At 39.5% G+C, this 17,902-nt stretch overlaps 1 protein-coding gene across 1 annotated transcript; it reads right to left on the reverse strand.

Annotated features, from left to right (window-relative positions):
- Positions 1-599: 599 nt before the first annotated feature.
- Positions 600-17,597, reverse strand: LOC144074648 (tricarboxylate transport protein B, mitochondrial). Its single transcript, XM_077601184.1, has 9 exons — positions 17,172-17,597; positions 10,280-10,387; positions 5,907-6,006; positions 3,224-3,362; positions 3,059-3,143; positions 2,833-2,937; positions 2,596-2,711; positions 2,445-2,518; positions 600-2,356 (listed from the first exon to the last, which is right to left on the reverse strand). The coding sequence occupies exons 1-9, from the start codon at positions 17,278-17,280 to the stop codon at positions 2,242-2,244; spliced, it is 951 nt and encodes a 316-aa protein (XP_077457310.1). The 5' UTR covers positions 17,281-17,597; the 3' UTR covers positions 600-2,241.
- Positions 17,598-17,902: the final 305 nt, after the last annotated feature.

Raw genomic sequence — 17,902 nt, forward strand, 5'->3', positions numbered from 1 at the left:
TACCAATCCCGATGATTTGATTCAGGTGTGTTGATGAAGGGAGTCATGGAAAACAGATTGGATATGGGGCTCTCGGGGACCGTCATAGAGAACACAGAAAATTAAAATATAAAAACAAAGGGAACATAAATTATCTTGACTACAACAAATGTGAGAACAAAAAGAGGAAGGCTTTCCTAAATATCAATACATTTAAACGTAATGCAACGATGTACTCTTCTCAAAGGAAGCTCACTTGTTATTCCGATGGCTAAAAAGCGATTTTGCCCATTTTATTAGATCAAACATGAGAACAAATGACAGAGAGGAGGTAGTGATGATGATAATAACCATGATGGGATGAATGGAGGCTGCTCATAAAACCTCATTGTGTGCAGAGAGGCGCGCTCTCTCATCACTGGGCATTTGCCAGGACCAGATAATCACTCCTGTGTTTGATGCTACTAAGATGGCGCTTGCCCTGCAGTACGTCAGAGTATAATAAACTTTGATTGCAAGATGGTGCTTTTCTAAAACGCAAATGGCCACTTTTCTTCGTTAAACAATACAAAAACATGAGAGAATTTTGAGCCAGAGGTAAATAGAGCAAGAACACCGTCTTTCAGTTGATTTATGAGATTTTTACTGAACTGTGACTCATTTTTGACATCAACATCATTGCACAAAGGCTTCATAAGACATCAACACATGAATCTTCACTGTTGGTAAACGGACAAAATCAAGTATACTACTGTTAAAAATGCACTCCTGACAAGGAATGCAACAAGATATGATTGGAAGCAATAATGTTAAAAATAAAGTGAAGCACATCGGAGTCAATCTCACCATAAAGTGCCTTTGAGACTTTCTCATGTGATTCAAAATGTTGAGATTCTCTACTCCAATTCACATTTTTGAATTAGGTAGATGTTACATTGTTAATATTGCATATCGGCCAAGCTCCCACATTTTGATACACACCAAAGGCACTGATCCGGTATGACGACATTGACCCAAAAGGCACACGAGTGAACTATTTTAAACAATTTCTCAATAAAGCGTGGCACATAAAGAGCCTGTTCTTGGGTGATTTTCGGAGGATTTTGTACAACAAGAAATAGATTAGAGATTGTTTTATAAATTGAATTTAAAATCATACAGGGCACAGTGAAACATTTGTCTGTGCAATTTCCCACTCAATTTTCCACAAGAACCAGAACAACGCTTGAGATGAATACGATTTAAAAATAAAAGATCCATCAGCCTGTGAACTCTGGAAATCACTTGCAGGTCTTAATGATGTCTCTCACAGTTATATTTTAAATACATCAATTAGATATGTATACATATAAAGACTAAACTGATATATTTTAGATATCTTAAAACACCTTCATACCCAGTCAAGAACTTCAGGGAAAATACAATGATACAACAGCTATTTCTTTTTTCCCCTTTAAACATATACACTTAATTTTCAACTCTCAATAAATACTACATTATGATATTCTAAATAGATTGGCATCTTTAAAAATGCCTTTTTTTTGTTTGGCACCCAACACGGGGAAACATAAAATGATCATGGAAGAAGTAAAAATGTGTTTTAAAGGCTTTGTTTATGGATGCGACTGTATCTGAAGAAATGTCTATCCGATACAGGCTGGTGAAAAATGTAATGAACGTCAAAAGTCAAATACTGTATTTTCCCGACTATAAGTCGCACTTTATCATAGTTTCACAGGAACTACGACTAATATGTGAGGGTGAAATTAAGGGTGTTTTCTTTCTCTGTCCACCGACAGTGTGACATGTTGTTGTTGTTGTTGTTGTTTTAAAAGCTAATATTAAGTGAAAAGCTGTTATGTTAACAGATGCCTCTCCACCCTGTTGTTCTGCATTTTACATTCTCACTTTAACATGTTTGTTCTTAGTTCCCTTTAAAATTAAAAAATAATCTTCCCCTAAATAAATTTTTTTCTTCTTCTTGTTAATTGTGTCTTCTTCAGCTAGTGTGATTAATACCATTAATACCATGATAACATTTAAACGTGGTTAAAATTTTTGACAATTTCTGCTTATGTTCTAATATTGACACAACGTTTAGCCGGACTTACCCAACTGAGGGAATGTGAGCTGAATTTTGTGTTCCCAACGATCATGTAAACAAGCCTGAATTTCAGCACTCATTCAGCACAAATTTCTACCGAACATACCTACATGAGTGTCAAGCACCAAAAGCAGCAGGCTAAGCGACCGTCCCGCGTCTCAGTCCGTCTTCCACACTTTGTTCAGAACCTTGACCACTTCCTCGTATATGACGAACACGATGGCCACATCCAGACACACGCGACCCAGACGAGGAACGGTCCCCTTGTAGAAACTGTCGATGGACACACAGGGGGGATTAAGAGATATTCGATGAACATGTGAAGAGTGTTCTCTCGTCATCGAAGCAAGCGTCCACTCACGCGGGCAACCCCTCGTGTCGCAGGATCTTCATCGCGCAGTCCACGGTGCTTTTATACTTATGCGCTTCTAGGCCCTTTGGAAACAGACGGAAATGCGTCACATTTAATAGCTCTTCAACAAATACAAACAAATACAAACAAATCCACCAACCTGCATCCTTGTCTTGATGACATCTAAGGGAGTGTTCCCAAACACGCTGGCTGCTCCGGCAATAGCTCCGAAGGCTCCAGTCACGAACGGATTGATAGATTTATTGGCGTCGTCACCTAGTGGAAGAGAAAAACGGAACAATCAGCTCAACACGTGTAGTAGTCGACTGCACTAAAAAGCAGTCGGCAATTGATCATATTATGGAAATTGATAGACATTGTCACAAAATATTCAGACCTTTGTACCAGTTTTTGAGCGAGGTCATTACATAGAAGCGAATGGCCTGGTTGGAGCCTTGTTTGAGCACGGTGGCAGTCAGACCCTGGTAGGTCCCTCTTAAACCTGTTTAAGAACAGAAGAGAAAGTCATGATGATCATAGCTGTGGGATTATGTTCAGGTGTACGTCTAAATTTGACCAGTAGAGGGCGACTTGAGAACATGGATGGAGATGGAGGGCTTTACCTTGAGCTCTTATGATCTCTCGGACTCCATGGTAGAGGCCTCTGTATTTGGGGTTTGCTGAAGTCTGGTCGTGGATAAATTTGACCTTGATGGAATCAAAATAAATAAAGGGTTATAAAATAAATTTAGTACTTTCAGTCCTAACAGTGAATGCACTGTTCAAACCTTGATCGTTTCCATGGGGCAAACAACAAACACGGCTTCCATCACACCCGCACCGAGACCGCACAGCAGACCTCGAGTGCTGTCCAATCGACCCGACTCGTCCTTTACGTGGTTACTGAGGAACTCAAACACTCCAAACCTGAGCACAAACGACTGAATTCAGTTAAAACACTTCAAAAGGGACGAGAGGTGGTTTGGCTTCACGTGGAAATTCAATCAGAAACCAACGTGTCCTTCACAAGAACGCTATTTACGTATTGACAGAATCAGGAGGAGGCTGCCCAGTAAATCTATCAAAAATAACCAAAGGAAGACAGATGGAGGTTATTTTCTGGTCTGGTTTCTCGACTTGTTTACCTGCCAGTTGACATCTTAATAAGTCTCAGTGAAATCTACCATGCCCACCTTTTCTCTTTAAATCCATCTGCCTGGAAATTGTGGGCGTTTTTTTTTTATTACATATCTCCTCATTAGCTCTGCACATCTGCTCCTCTGTCGCACAAAACTTGTTAGAAAGTGGCATGACACAACTTTCATATATCTTCCTCACATCCGGCTGAAAATTAATATGGCAATACATTTCTCTGGTAGCCCTGTGACACTGCACTCTTAATTAAATTGGCTAGTGAAGCAGTTCTCTGACTGCCAATTTGCCCTCCAAATCTCCAGTCATCGCCCGTGGAAACAGTTCCAACCTGGTGGCGGCTGACAGTTGAAGATGAATCATTAGAGGCCCTTTTTTTACAAGGTCAGCTTCGGAGAAGGGGTGAAGGTAAAGTGCGCACATGCGTGCATGTTGCGAAATCCAAATAAAAGCAGCCTTCACAAAAATCAAACAGGAGTCAGTTCTGACTCCAGAATTCCTCTTTAATATATATTCCATTTCATTTAGGGACGACAATTACTGCGATTCACGGCAATAGATGTTAATAAACTTGACGGAAAGGGCTGGTCACGAATGATCAGATGACTACTTGAAATGGATTGGTCGCTAATCGGCATTGAGAGGGCAAATTTAGTTAAATTCACGTTTTTGCACAAGCTCTGAAATACTAAAATTCCAATGCAATATCCAACTCGCTCACCCGTCCTCGGACTGCCTTTCATTTGACCCGGCAGCACTTTGCCAAATGACGGCTGTAGGCAATTACTTAATGGGACACGGGAGGAAGAAAAAAAGACAAAAGGGGTGGTGGTAGGGTCAATCATGGGGTTGGCTCGGATAGAGCAGTAAAAAAAAAAATCAAGAATGGTACTTGAAAAACACCTTAATGAAAAGAGCCTAAATTAAATGAGGCAAACAATGAGGAAGGAAATAGAAAAAGCAGAAATAATAAATATTACTGATATTTTCTGCTATCTTCTTAATGGAGCCAATGAAGTTTGCTCTACAATAATTGGATCTGCAACCATACAAATTAGCTGTAAGTGCATGACATAAGCATCTTATCGTTGTGGCCCATTATAAGGCTGATTAATCAAGATAAAATCCGATTGTGATGTCCCCTCTTGATTATATTATTGGCAAAATACCAATAAACTAATCCAATAAAATAGGCCGTGCACCAGTGAAACGCAGTGGAAGACTTTCTAGTACGGAGGAACGCTGGCACATAAGTTCAGTTCCTTTGTCAACATTCAAACGATTCACATCTAAATTTCAGCTTTCAGCAATATGCATGCTTGGAATGACAATTTGTTGATATTTGTGCAATTTGATACTGACAAAACTGCTCACTCTTTGACCCAGTGAGACAGATCGTCTCTGGTTTTGAGTGGCATCTTCGCTCCGCTTGAATGAAACTCGTCTCAACTGTCTCGCCGTCAGACGGACGAGCGACACGCTCCGTTAAAACATGCACACATATGCGCGGGTGCAAACAATGCAAAATTCAACCCAAACAGCCAGTAAAGACTTGCCTTGGTTTTGCCCGTGTGTGCTTTCATTTGACAGGAGGTAAATGTCACTGCTGTGAGAGAACAACAACACCATCACTCTCAAGAGTGCCTGGCATTTCTGCTAAGCGTGGCGGGTAATGGACCAGAATAATTGGAGCGTGTGAGTTAGCGCTTCCAGGTAGACGATGGCAGCTTCTTTACACTAGCCTCCTAGCAACAAGCAATAAAATCTCATCTCATCTCATCTTATCTCATCTCATTTCTGAACCGCTTTATCCTCATTAGGGTCGCAGAGGGTGCTGGAGTCTATCCCAGCTGACATCCTGTATCGGTGGCCAGCCGATCACAGGGCACAAGGAGACGGACAACCATGCACACACGCACCCATTCCTAGGGGCAATTTAGAGTGTCCAATCAGCCTACCATGTATGTCTTTGGAATGTGGGAGGAAACCGGAGTACCCGGAGGAAACCCACGCAGGCCCGGCGAGAACATGCAAACTACACACAGGTGGACCTGAACTGGATTTGAACCCAGGACCACAGAGCTGTGAGGCCGACGCGCTAACCACTGGCTCCAACGGGCCGCCAAGCAATAAAATTCTCTACTCATTATGCTCAAAAGATGATTACCCTCCTGCGAAATGCAGAAGCAAACAGGAGGCTAAAATGTGCACCTGAGGTCCATAAAAGTCTGTTTTATGATGATTGTAATAAAGTGAATTTATGTTGTGGTCATCTTATCATCTTAGGTAATTAGATTCTCTACATCATTTCGGACATACCTGACGGCAGATTTGGGAATTGAGCCATAGACCAGCGAGCTGAGTCCTCTGTAGAGTCCTTTGACGCCATGACTCTTAACCGTCTGCGTCACGCAGTCACCTGGAAGTTGAAAGAAAGGATAATAATAATTTGATTTAAAAAATATATATTTAAGTGAGGTATAGTGGCAGGTATGACAGATAAATGATGTCATAATTTTGAGTGTAATTTGGAGCAACTAAAATCTCAGCAGGCAGTACATATTTTGAGGGTCAATTTTGTTAGAATTGGGTCATTAAAAAAAGTGGGAAACGCTGGTATAGAGCATTCAATCTACCCCGAACTGCAATTCTAAAATCACATAAGGAACTATGAAAAAAATATAAGAATATCGAAGACACGTTTGACGAGCAAACACGTCAATGGCACTCAGACACAAGCATTCAAAGCCAGACATTCCCATTGAAATTAATTGATGTTATACATTGTCAATCGCAGGTAATAGAAAATGTATGGATTTCCTGACCCATGTATCAATGAGTGTTTTATCGCCATATTGAGAGATAATCATTATAGGAATCATATTGGGATATATCCAGAGGTTCCTAGTCTTATTTTTGCAAATTTACAACAGAATAACACCTGTGCAATTATTGGCCTCTCTTAATCAGCATCTTGGTAGAAAACATGACATGTGCGCCATGATTAACTTTGCCAACAACACAAGCCCACTAACAAAGATTTGAATGTAGAAAAATTGGCTTTTGTTTATGTACAAAACATTTTGTCTATGAGTTCCTCTTAGGATAAATGGGAGCAAAAACAAAAGTGATTTGAGTAATTATAGTGAAATTATTAACACTTTTGAATAATTGATGTGACCCCACTAATTAGTCTGGAGTGTGCCCTTTCTTGTATGAGAGAGACAAACAGCTTTTATTAAATATAATAGCACGTCTCTAGTACAAAATAGCCGATTTACAGGTAATGACACATTTTAAGAGTTGACAAGGAAAAACTATGGCGGCAAAGGAATGCACTAGAGTGTAGAAAAGGCAGCAGCTGTCAGGAGCGCTCATTAGCATATTCCCCTGGATATAGCCAACATCAACAAATACTGCGGTGTTAAAATGAGTTTTTTGGGTGTGTGTCTTAAGTAAAACTAAGATTCACAGATGCATTCAGAACCCCAACAACAGGGAATGGTGGGTAATTAGATAATGAGCTCCTCGGAGGCAGCATTGGGAGAACATTTTTAATTGAATTGAATTCTTTTATTGTCATTATACAAATAATGAGATTTTAAGCTTAAGCACAAAGTGCACAAATCACGACAACAAACAAACAGAAGAATAAGTAACCAATAAATAAGTCATAAATAAGTCAATATATAATAATACATTTTTTTTAAATAAATAAATAAGTAATAAATAAATAAGTTGTCAAAATACTAGATAAGTAGAGGTCAACATAGATAAGTAGTTCCTTATAGGTTTTGGTTTGTTGCTTTAGGGCAGGGGTCACTAAACTACGGCCCGCGGGCCGTTTGGTACCATCGCTATTGCGATGCTATTCAAGCATATAAAACGGTGCAACCTGAACCTGTTTGAGAACGGAATAATGGCGAAAAGGTTAGTTAAGAGAAAAATTGATTCAGAATGCAGGGTATTTTACCTGCAGTGGACAAACGATTATTTTTTTGTTCAATGCAAAGAAAAGGCTGTTTGTCTCATCTGTCAAGAGATGGTTGCGGTATTCAAAGAATACAATCTTCGCTGACACTATGAATCCTGTCACAAAGACAAGTACGATAGCTTGCAAGGCCAAATACGAGCAGACAAACTCTCAAAGCGAAAAAGTGGACGACTATCTCAGCAAAATATATTTGTACGCCAAGCTCAGCTGAACCAGGCATCCGTTCGGGCCAGCTTTCGGGTTGCTAAACTGATAGCAAGCAGCGGTAAGCCTTTCACTGACGGAGAGTTTGTTAAGAAATGTATGGGTGCTGTCGCGGAGGAGGTGTGTCCCGAGAAGTAAGATGCATTTAATGCCGTAAGTCTGTCGGCGAATACAATGACCAAACGCGTTGAAGAAATCGGGAGTAATGTATATGCCCAGCTGCAGCAGAAGACGAAAGAATTTGACTTTTTTTCATTAGCACTGGATGAAAGCACGGACGTGCAAGACACAGCGCAACTGCTCATTTTTATTCGTGGAGTTAGCGCAAACTTTGAGATATGCGAGGATCTGGCAGCCCTCCAAAGTCTCAAAGGGACCACAAGGGGAGAGGATATTTTTGACAAAGTGTGCCAAACCATGGAGAAGTTGGACCTGGACTGGTCAAAGCTGGCTAGCATCACGACTGACAGGGCTCCTAGAATGGTGGGCAAAACTCGCTGTCTAATAGGACGCATGAACCGGGAGTTGGGGAAAAGGGGTCTCACCGCCCCGCTACGAGTCCACTGCCTAAGTCACCAGCAAGCACTGTGCTGCAAAGTGTTGACGTGGGATTCTGTAATGAAGGTTGTGGTGTCGTGCATAAACTTCATCAGGGCAAAGGGACTTAAACACAGGCAGTTCCAAGAATTCCTGTCTGAACTGGAGTCTACACACGGAGATGTGCTGTACTACACAGAGGTCCAATGGCTGAGCCGGGGCAGAGTTTTGAGGCGTTTTTACAAGCTTCTACCCGAAATTGACGCATTTCTTCATTTAAAAGACAAAACGGTCCCAGAGCTGATCAACCCAGAATGGAAATGGCACCTCACATTTTTAACAGACGTGACAGAAATACTTAACCGCCTTAACTTGCAGCTACAAGGCGAAGGGAAACTCATTTGCGACATGTATTCACACATAAAAGCATTTGAGGTGAAATTAGCGCTGCTTTTGGAACAAGTGAAAAAGCGCAACTTTGTCCATCTTCCTGCTACCCAAAACCTGTCGACAGAGAACCCAGCGGTCCCGTTCCCAGCTGAAAAGTGCGTGGAAGCACTGGAAATGCTGAAGGCGTAGTTCGGTGTGCGATTCACTGAACTACATGTTCATGCAAAAGAAATCCGTCTTTTTCAGAACCCCTTTGCTGCCGACATTGATGAAGCCCAGCCTTCATATCAGTTTGAGTTGGCTGAGTTACAGAACTGTGATGTTCTGAAAGACGCATTCAAGCTCAACAGTCTCATTGACTTCTATGCCTCCCTCCCAAACGACACATTTCCAAACATAAAAAAACACGCAATGAAAATGTCCTCAGTTTTTGGCAGCACGTATATCTGCGAGAAAACCTTTTCTCGCATGAAACTGCTGAAAACTCCGATGAGATCAAGATTGACAGATGAACATTTGCATCAGTGCTTGAGACTGGCTGTAACTAGAATGGAACCTGATATTCAACTTCTCACCAGCCAGATGCAGGCCCACAGTTCACACTGATGAACATACATAGGTAAGCTCACTTTTCTGACTTGAAGGAGTCATTCTGAGCATAAACAAATATAATCATAATAAAATCTACTGGGATAAAATCCATCTTTACAACCATACTGGTAGTGAAATGTATTGTGCTGTGTAGGTGCGGTTTCACTTAGTTCAGTTTCTCAACCTGCTTCCTTTGTGGTTTTCACAGGGAAGTTGATGAGAGAGCTGCAAACAGCGGTGTCTACAAGCCTATTGGAACCAAAAGGATTATAAGGAAGAAACACAAGAACTTTAAGAGACTGCTCATATGTGTCAGAGAGATTCTGCTCTGACAACTGAGCTGAACTTTTATCTGTTAAGATTGTGCATCGCACAACAGAAAGTTAATGTTCCATAGATTTTTTTCTATGAAGAACCCAGAGAGAGTTATTTAGTTCTTATTTATTTCATAAATAGTGTTATTTATTTCCTGTTTTTTCTGTGAAGAACTCAGAGAGTTATTTAGTTATTATTTATTTCATTAATAGTGTTATTATTTGTTTCCTGACTTTTTTTCTGTAAAGAACCTGGAAAGGGTTATTTGGTTGTGTGGCTTTCTGGAAAACAATAAAAAAAAATTAAGCTCCCCTACGATCGTCACACTTTTTCTGTTACAAACTGACACCGGCCCCCCATCAGAGAAGGGAAAAGTTATGTGGCCCTCACAGGAAAAAGTTTGGGGACCCCTGCTTTAGGGTTTGGAAACATTTAGCATTAAGCTAGTGGTTTCTCAATGGGTAATTCTTCCATCTTTCCAGAAAAATTCAACTGAAATATCAATAAACAGTTTGATGTTTGGACATACATATACTGTACTGCTGTAAAGTTATCTGTTGCCATTTGGTAAGGCAATAAAAAAACAAAGCTTCAGCAGCATGTACAAATAGCAAATGATGTTGATTTCTCATCAAATTTACATTTAAGTAGTCCAGCTCACCTATCCCTCTGTATTTTGGCGGGTTGGCTTTTTCATCCAGCTGTAATTGGGTCTTCACATACTCGGTGGGGAAGGTGATGCAAATCTCGATGCCACCGGCAATACCGCCTGGAAATACAGCAAAGCTTGTCAACAGAACTTTCAAATGCAAAAGAAAACACAACAACCCAAGGACAAATCCTTCCCTTAACATGCTACTTTACTTCCAGACTGCATTTTCTAATGGTTGCCACCTGCATGACAACATGGTGCCATGGGATATAATTGCAAGATGACTTATCCTCAATAAATATTAAAATCTAGGCGGGCGAGAGAGGAAAAAAAATAAAAATAAATCAACCACACCCACTCGGGAGTCATAAAGAGGATATTAATGCTTTATTACAATTTACTGTTAGCAGAAAAAAATGAAAAATTCACATTCATAGGAGAGCTTGTCCCAAAGCTTACTGTCTAACAATGCACAATTTAGATGAGTCACCTCGGTAAGGAGGGAGAATGCAGTCTGACATTAATTAAATCATACAGCCTGCTGGTAAGGGGTTTCCATTACACAGGCCAAGACCCTCCATTAACTAAATGACACACACAAATTGTATTCGCTAATACGCACAGAGTAAAAGCAGATAGAAAAAGCTCAATCGAACCAACGCGTCAGTTGAAAAATAAATTAAAAAACCTTTACCTCCATTCAATTTCTTCATACATATATATATATATATATATATATATATATATATATATATATATATATATATATATATATATATATATATATATATATATATATATGTATGTATATATATATCTTTATTTATATATATATATATATATATATATGAAGAATAAGGTATTATAGAAGCCATCAGAAAATATACTTCAACTCACAACTACAAGGTTAACCCAACAAAGCAGGCCATGCTTGTGCAAGATTTTCTAACAATTTTTGTCAGAATCTATTAATGATTTAACCTAAGTCAAAAAGATCCTCCTACAGATGGGATGATTAGATTGGTAAACATAATGACATAAGGTGTACATGTGATATGTCATCTCATGTACATGTACATATGCATACACATATACACACACATATACATTATCATATTTTCTGATGGCTTCTATAATACCTTATATATATATATGTATGCATATGTATATGTACATAAGATGAGATATCACATGTATACCTTATGTCATTATGTTTACCAATCTAATCATCCCATCTGTAGGAGGATCTTTTTGACTTAGGTTAAATCATTAATAGATTCTGACAAAAATTGTTAGAAAATCTTGCACAAGCATGGCCTGCTTTCTTGGGTTAACCTTGTAGTTGTGAGTTGAAGTATATTTTCTAATGGCTTCTATAATACCTTATTCGTCGCCACACACTGAATCGACACATTCCTCTTGTGACTAAACTGAATGGTCGCCCTCATGAACACTCGTACTAATCGTAATTCCAATAATCTTGGTGACCGGCTAGCCCCAAAGGGTTAAAGCAAAATCACATGATCTCCGCACTTCGTACCAGTCGTGATGACGAAACCTAATGGGGTCGCTGCGTCTCGAGCGAGAGGAAACAATCAACCCTGTTCTCTTTTCTAGAGCACATAAGAAAACATGTGACGAACAGTCGGGAGCACAGCACACATGATCAATCTTCCGAGGCTGCTTGGCTCGTACGGTCTACGATTGCCCACCATTCACACTCACAAACCCGCATTAAATGAATGCCGGGCCCATGGCCGAATGTGGGTTACATGTGCCAAACAGCCATTAATCTTTATCTATAACATGTGCTGGGGCACCCACGCATCCTCCATTCTCATTCGCTAGTGTCAAGTCTCGCACGGTCATGAAATCAATGCATCCATATAAATCCTTGACACTTGCTATTACACCGGAAAGAAATGGAAATGGCACAAAACGGAGTGGTATGGCTCGCGAAGAGGCACTTACAAAACTGCCTTGTCAGATGAACACAAACATTCTGCTTGGATGAAAAATGGAAGAGAACGTCTGAATACAAAACAGAAATCCAAAGCGCTTGTATGAAATGAAATCATTATGAAAAGCAGCTGACGGGGAGGAATTATTTCTCAAAATCCTCGTCTGCCTGCTCGGGTGATCCTAATGAGCATCTAAACATCTGCTCGTCTGGTATTGTTAAAGATGTACTTTTGAAAAAAGATACAGTCAATAACGCTTACTCCAGGTCAGCTGGTTCATTATTATGACAGTCAGAAAGCACTACAATTCAAATCTGAACAATCAATAATGCAAAACCGGCGTTGGGCACTTTTAGTCTGTGCATGTTCCAGCCAATTAACTTGATCATTTTCAATTCTCTCGGGATGAGAATGTATACAAATGATACTATGCGGATATTTAATGGTCAAAAGAGAAGCCGGAGCAGGTGCTTTCTATGAATCTACAAGTAATATTCATGGTGACAATGACGATGAAAAGATTTATTCATCCCGATGTAGCTCTTGTGGCTTATTCATTCTTCTTAATGTCAACCGTGATGCTTCATTTTCTGAGACTTGAAAGATTCTTAGATCTACAGTGCAACTGCTAGTCCGTTTTGCTGATAAGCACACATCAATTCTAGTGCTATGTTATCTATAATCCTTATACAGCATGATTTATGGGTGTGTGAGTGTGTGTATGTTAAGATTCTCTCGCTACGTTTGTCCAAACCATGCTACATTGAGAGTTGAATTTATTTTATGGTGGCCAGAAAAGGATGTCGGATCCTAATAGACGAGTGTTTGAATTTTTTCACCTTCTCTAAGTGTGTAAACTCAATCTTTTATTTGTTAAACACCCATTTTTCAAAAGAGATTTTTTTAAATTGCGCAATACATGTCTTTTGTTTCTAAACAAGCAGGTGGGACCGGTGAAGCTGGGCACCCTTGCTTGTAATAAATAAATTCTCAAATCGGGTAAAATAGCCTGGATGTCTAACGAAGTCCATGGCAGCCAATGAGTTCTTTAAATCAGGGATAAAAACATTATTGTTTACCACTGCCTCCCTATAGAGTTAAAGTTTTGAGTCATATAATTTCTCCTTTCTGTTTCAAATATTTTTTTGTAACTGCCTCGACTATTTAATGTCATTTTTATTACTTTATTTTTGGTTTTGTGGACATTTTGTAATGAAAAGCCCTTTGAATTACCCCCTGTTGAATTGTGCCATACCAATACTACATTTTACAAATACTGTAAAATAAATCCATACATTATAAATACCCGATCTTTTTTTAGCCGATCTAACCTTCATAAATGCAATATTTTTTTTAAATGCTGGATTGGACGTCTATTGTCGTGTGGTGAAATAAATAGAAAATTCTATCCAAAAGAAAAAAAATAAGTCTTCTTAATTATACGGATGTGGTGAAAACTGAAATAAAACCAAGACGAACAATTGTATTGTTAAGTACTATTTTACTATTTAAATGAACAATTAATAAGGTTTTCATTTTGTAAATAATTTAGAGAGGCCATTTCAAAAAAGGTGATCCTACAGTTCTCAAATATGAAAAGGCTTTATATTTACTTCATCAATGAAAGTGAAGTATGAAAATTGTATTGTTCTGCTCAAGATTAAATTACAATAGAAGACATTTGAAAGCAGTCATTTGTAAATTTGTCCTCAATACTACTGAATAAACAAATTCAGTGCTGAATGAAAAAAGGTCACCACCAGAAAAAAAACACTTAGCTGAGTCACTCTTTTGAAAACAATGACAAGCTGGTTGAGCTGGAGGTGTGTGTGTGTGTGTGTGTGTGTCTGTTGAAACCACAAGTACTGGGGGGAAAAGCTTTGACAAGCCCTCTGAGCCCGAGAGAAGACAAGTACTCAGGAAGGCTCGCTGCCCGAAGGTGGGGAAAAAAAAGAAAAGAATGGACAAAATGTGAAATCTAGCTCACTTGACATCAAAATCTACTGGGGGGAAAATATAAGCTACACTTGACGTTCTTTCAATCAGTCACAGAGAGAGCAAAAATGGAATAACAAATCTAGAGATCCATTTTGGACTTTCACTCTCTGCCCTCAGGACTAAAAGGCGCCCTTGTTTCGTGTCCCAACTTCAACCACCAGAGTGAGAAGAGTTGAAACGACCAATAAGAGCCGAGCGAGCATTGGAAAATGGTGCGCTCTCTCTGTATGTGGGCTGGAGTGCATTAAGCTCTGACCTTCTACTTCTTGCTTTGTCTGCCCGGGAGCCCTCGGGCACAAACTTGAGAGATTTCTGAAGACATAACGTTAACCCTCGTCAATTCAAACTCACGCACCAAATCTCCCAAGAGAGGAGATACGCCATCATTTTGGGCTTAAATTGGGGTTTGGCCCGATAGCTTGAGCATGGAGGCACGGGTGTTGTGACAGTACAACGCTGCTGCCGCAGCAAAACAGGGTGGACAGGCTGGAAACGAGCTTCGGCGAGAGGGGGGAAATGCGGGACCCGAGCCAGTCAATCAGACTTCTGTGAACTGACGGGGGGAGGGGACGGATTCCCCACAGCTCCACTCAAAGATCTGCATTGAGCAACAGAGGCAAATTCAATAGTAAGGCAAAACTGATATCACATATAACAAAAGAATCTGCATGCATAAAGATAAGAGATTTATTTGTATTTAACTTTTTCCAGACCGAGGACAAGCTAAATGACTTACAATAGAGTATAAACATGCACGTGTGCACATCTCTGAAATCAACTGAAGCCTGTTATGACCACTGAAGGAGCCCCTCCAATCATCTGAAAGTGGAGCTGCAGTTTGATCAACAACGCTCAGGGGAACAAAAATGACAACAGGAGTGCATCCCAGGGAATATGGAGAAATAAATAAGACTTAAATGTAAGCATTCAACCTATTTTCATAGCAATGAATACATCCATCTGACATCCAGACCATGTGAAAAATAAAAGACAACATTTCTTCTGCTAACTGCCACCTCGACTTGCCTGTCTTAATACATTACTCTTCTCTAACGGAATTACCGTAAGCATCAGAATGCCTTGGCCTCGGATGGAAATGTAATGAAATCACATTGCCATGGGAGGTAAAGTCACAAGGCGCACCTGAAAAGATGCACTGATCTATGCAGGTTTTTGGATAGGAAAGGCTTTTTGTATGTGTTAAGAATCATATAATGGGATTAATGGGATAGAAAAAAAGATGTATTTGGATTGAACACAGCAATGGTGGTGCGATCTTAACTTTCTTCCTTTTCTTTTGCACAAAACAAGCAGTTACCACAGTTAAGATAAGAGTACTTATGGGGTTTCTCCATCTAAAAGCATCTCTTTGCCATCTTTTTTGTGTATTGGAATATGAATGCATTGTGATTACGCCTGTTTGACAAGCTTGTTTACCTGGAGAGCAAATAGTATTATTTCTGTGTTTCTAGTCATAACAATAGTAAATAATGAGTTAGGATAACAAGTAACAAAATTATACATAAGTATAAAGCAAATATTTATAGCTATACAGCATATTTTATGATATTTCTGTATTTATATTGACAATATTGAAACAAACCTTGCAGTAAAAAAGTAACAAATAACAAGTAAAATAAAGTTATGAATGCCTCTAAATACAAAATTGTCAGGTTACAAAACACTTTGATATGTAAATGACCGTTCCAATATACAAAATCAAGATCCAAGTTACGAAATCCCCCAGAAAGTAAATACATTTTCCTTATCTATTTTGAAATTGTGCTGCGTCCTGCTTGACAAACCGCTGACTTCTCACAACAACTCTCTTTAGAGGCTGTTTTAAAAGTATTGGTGCAAATGGAATGAATAAGCAGGTTATGTTATCTATCGAGGAAAAACAAGATAAGAAAGTGGCGTGAGGTTGACTGATATCGCAATGCAATATGGCCGGCCGGCCGTAAGCCACCAAGTAGCACTAAAAGTGACGACTCCTTGGCATGGCCTCTCTGTACTGAACAACAAAATTGATAGCATGTAGGTTCTATTTAATGCTACATTGTCCTGAATTCACCATTTGATGTTGTTTAGATGTGTGTTTATGTGCATGTTTGTGTGCTAATGTTAGCTTCCTTACACTGCACTGCAAAACAAATGTTTTTGCATGCCTGTTATTCATTTTAATAGAGTAATAAATGATTTATTCTCATTTTTTTTAGGTTTCTCACATATTTTTTTACATATTGGGACACTTTGATCATTTTTAAAGGGTTCAGTTGGTAGGTTTTTTTTTTTGGACCGTGGAACGAATTAGAAAAATTACATAAAAAGTACTGCTCTACTTATTAAAGATCCACGTTATGAAGCAATCTTTGGACCCAATAAATTTCGTAAGTAGAGGTATGACTGTAGCTCAATTTATCACATTAGATGACCAGATTTATTTTCTGCCTAAGTTTATTTATGCAAAATATATTCTTTAAACAATTTGCTTGCAGCTTCATTTTTGATTTTTCCTTTGTGCTTTGTTGAAATCACCCTTTTAGAAGATTATCATGTTGCAATAGAGCTATTCAAATTGAGTGGACCAAAGACATTTAAATGCATAGTATAGTTTACTCCTCCTTAATACATTTCCTGGTTTCAGGATTCTCAAATTCTCGTAGTTACATGCAAAAATATGCAATCGGGACATTCCTATATAACCTGTTGCGTTGATCTTTCATATTGAACTGCCAAACCAAAACATCTTTTATTTGGTATTTTCATTTTTCGGGTTGTACTGTAGTCACGACGACGTTTACTGTAATGTCAAAACACGGAGACATCAGAGGACACTTCAAATAATAAAATACTGAGTCGTCTGTTCATCAAATTGATCATGCGTGACGTCGTAATGTTTACTTTATGGTGCATAGTTTGAAGAAATGAGCTACACATACCTGCCAGAATCGCCTTCCCCGGGTGGGTTAACTTGGACTTCCCTGCGGACGCCGCCGCCAGACATCTCGGTGACCGAAAAGGGCTTACGAACGCTCTTTTCGCCTCCATTTACACTTTTAAACAAAAAAAACAGCGGAAAAAAACAACACGTCTAGTCTTTGTGGAGTCAGAGCTCCGTCCGATTTGGGCTCAGTCACTTATACACGGATGTGGCACTCAGGTGCACGCGCGCAACGGCTCCCTCGGCGTGTGCGTGTGTTCGACACCCGTGGAATACCGTGGGAACTTACAGTCCGTCGCTAGGGAGTGTCACCATGGCGACGCCCGAATCCCAAAAAGAGATAACGACACAACCCGGAAGTCGGGTGCCTTCGTGTTCGCACTGTGTGGAACTTTTAGGTTCTCGATCAAAAGCGCGTGGACGAGAGGACCGAAGTGCGTCACGTGGCCACGCCCTTTACAAACACGGCGGACTCTGTGACTGGGACTGTAAAGCAAAAAAATCCCTTTTAATTATCCAGTTTGCATTAAAATTAACGTGGAGAAACAAGTTCTAAATAGGCGTGGGATACTCTCGTCCTCTAATCTCATATCAGGATAAAATGTTGGATTTAATGAATTTGGACCTTTATTTTGCTATCATTGTGATTCGCTTTGCAACTTCCTGTTCCGTTAATATTTGTTACTTTGAGGTTGTATGCAATAACTTACAACCATAAGTCAAATTAAA

This window comes from Stigmatopora argus, chromosome 5, assembly GCF_051989625.1.
Source record: "Stigmatopora argus isolate UIUO_Sarg chromosome 5, RoL_Sarg_1.0, whole genome shotgun sequence".
Lineage (NCBI taxonomy): Eukaryota > Metazoa > Chordata > Actinopteri > Syngnathiformes > Syngnathidae > Stigmatopora > Stigmatopora argus.

What these genes read in the sequence shown, in the direction of transcription:
- LOC144074648 (XM_077601184.1), bottom strand. Translation starts at nt 17,280, where the DNA reads ATGGAGGCGAAAAGAGCGTTCGTAAGCCCTTTTCGGTCACCGAGATGT. An exon ending in GCCAAAATACAGAGGGATAG is followed by an intron (nt 6,007 to 10,279) that starts GTGAGCTGGACT and finishes TTCAACTTCCAG; the next exon opens with GTGACTGCGTGACGCAGACG. An exon ending in GCCCCATGGAAACGATCAAG is followed by an intron (nt 3,144 to 3,223) that starts GTTTGAACAGTG and finishes GATTCCATCAAG; the next exon opens with GTCAAATTTATCCACGACCA.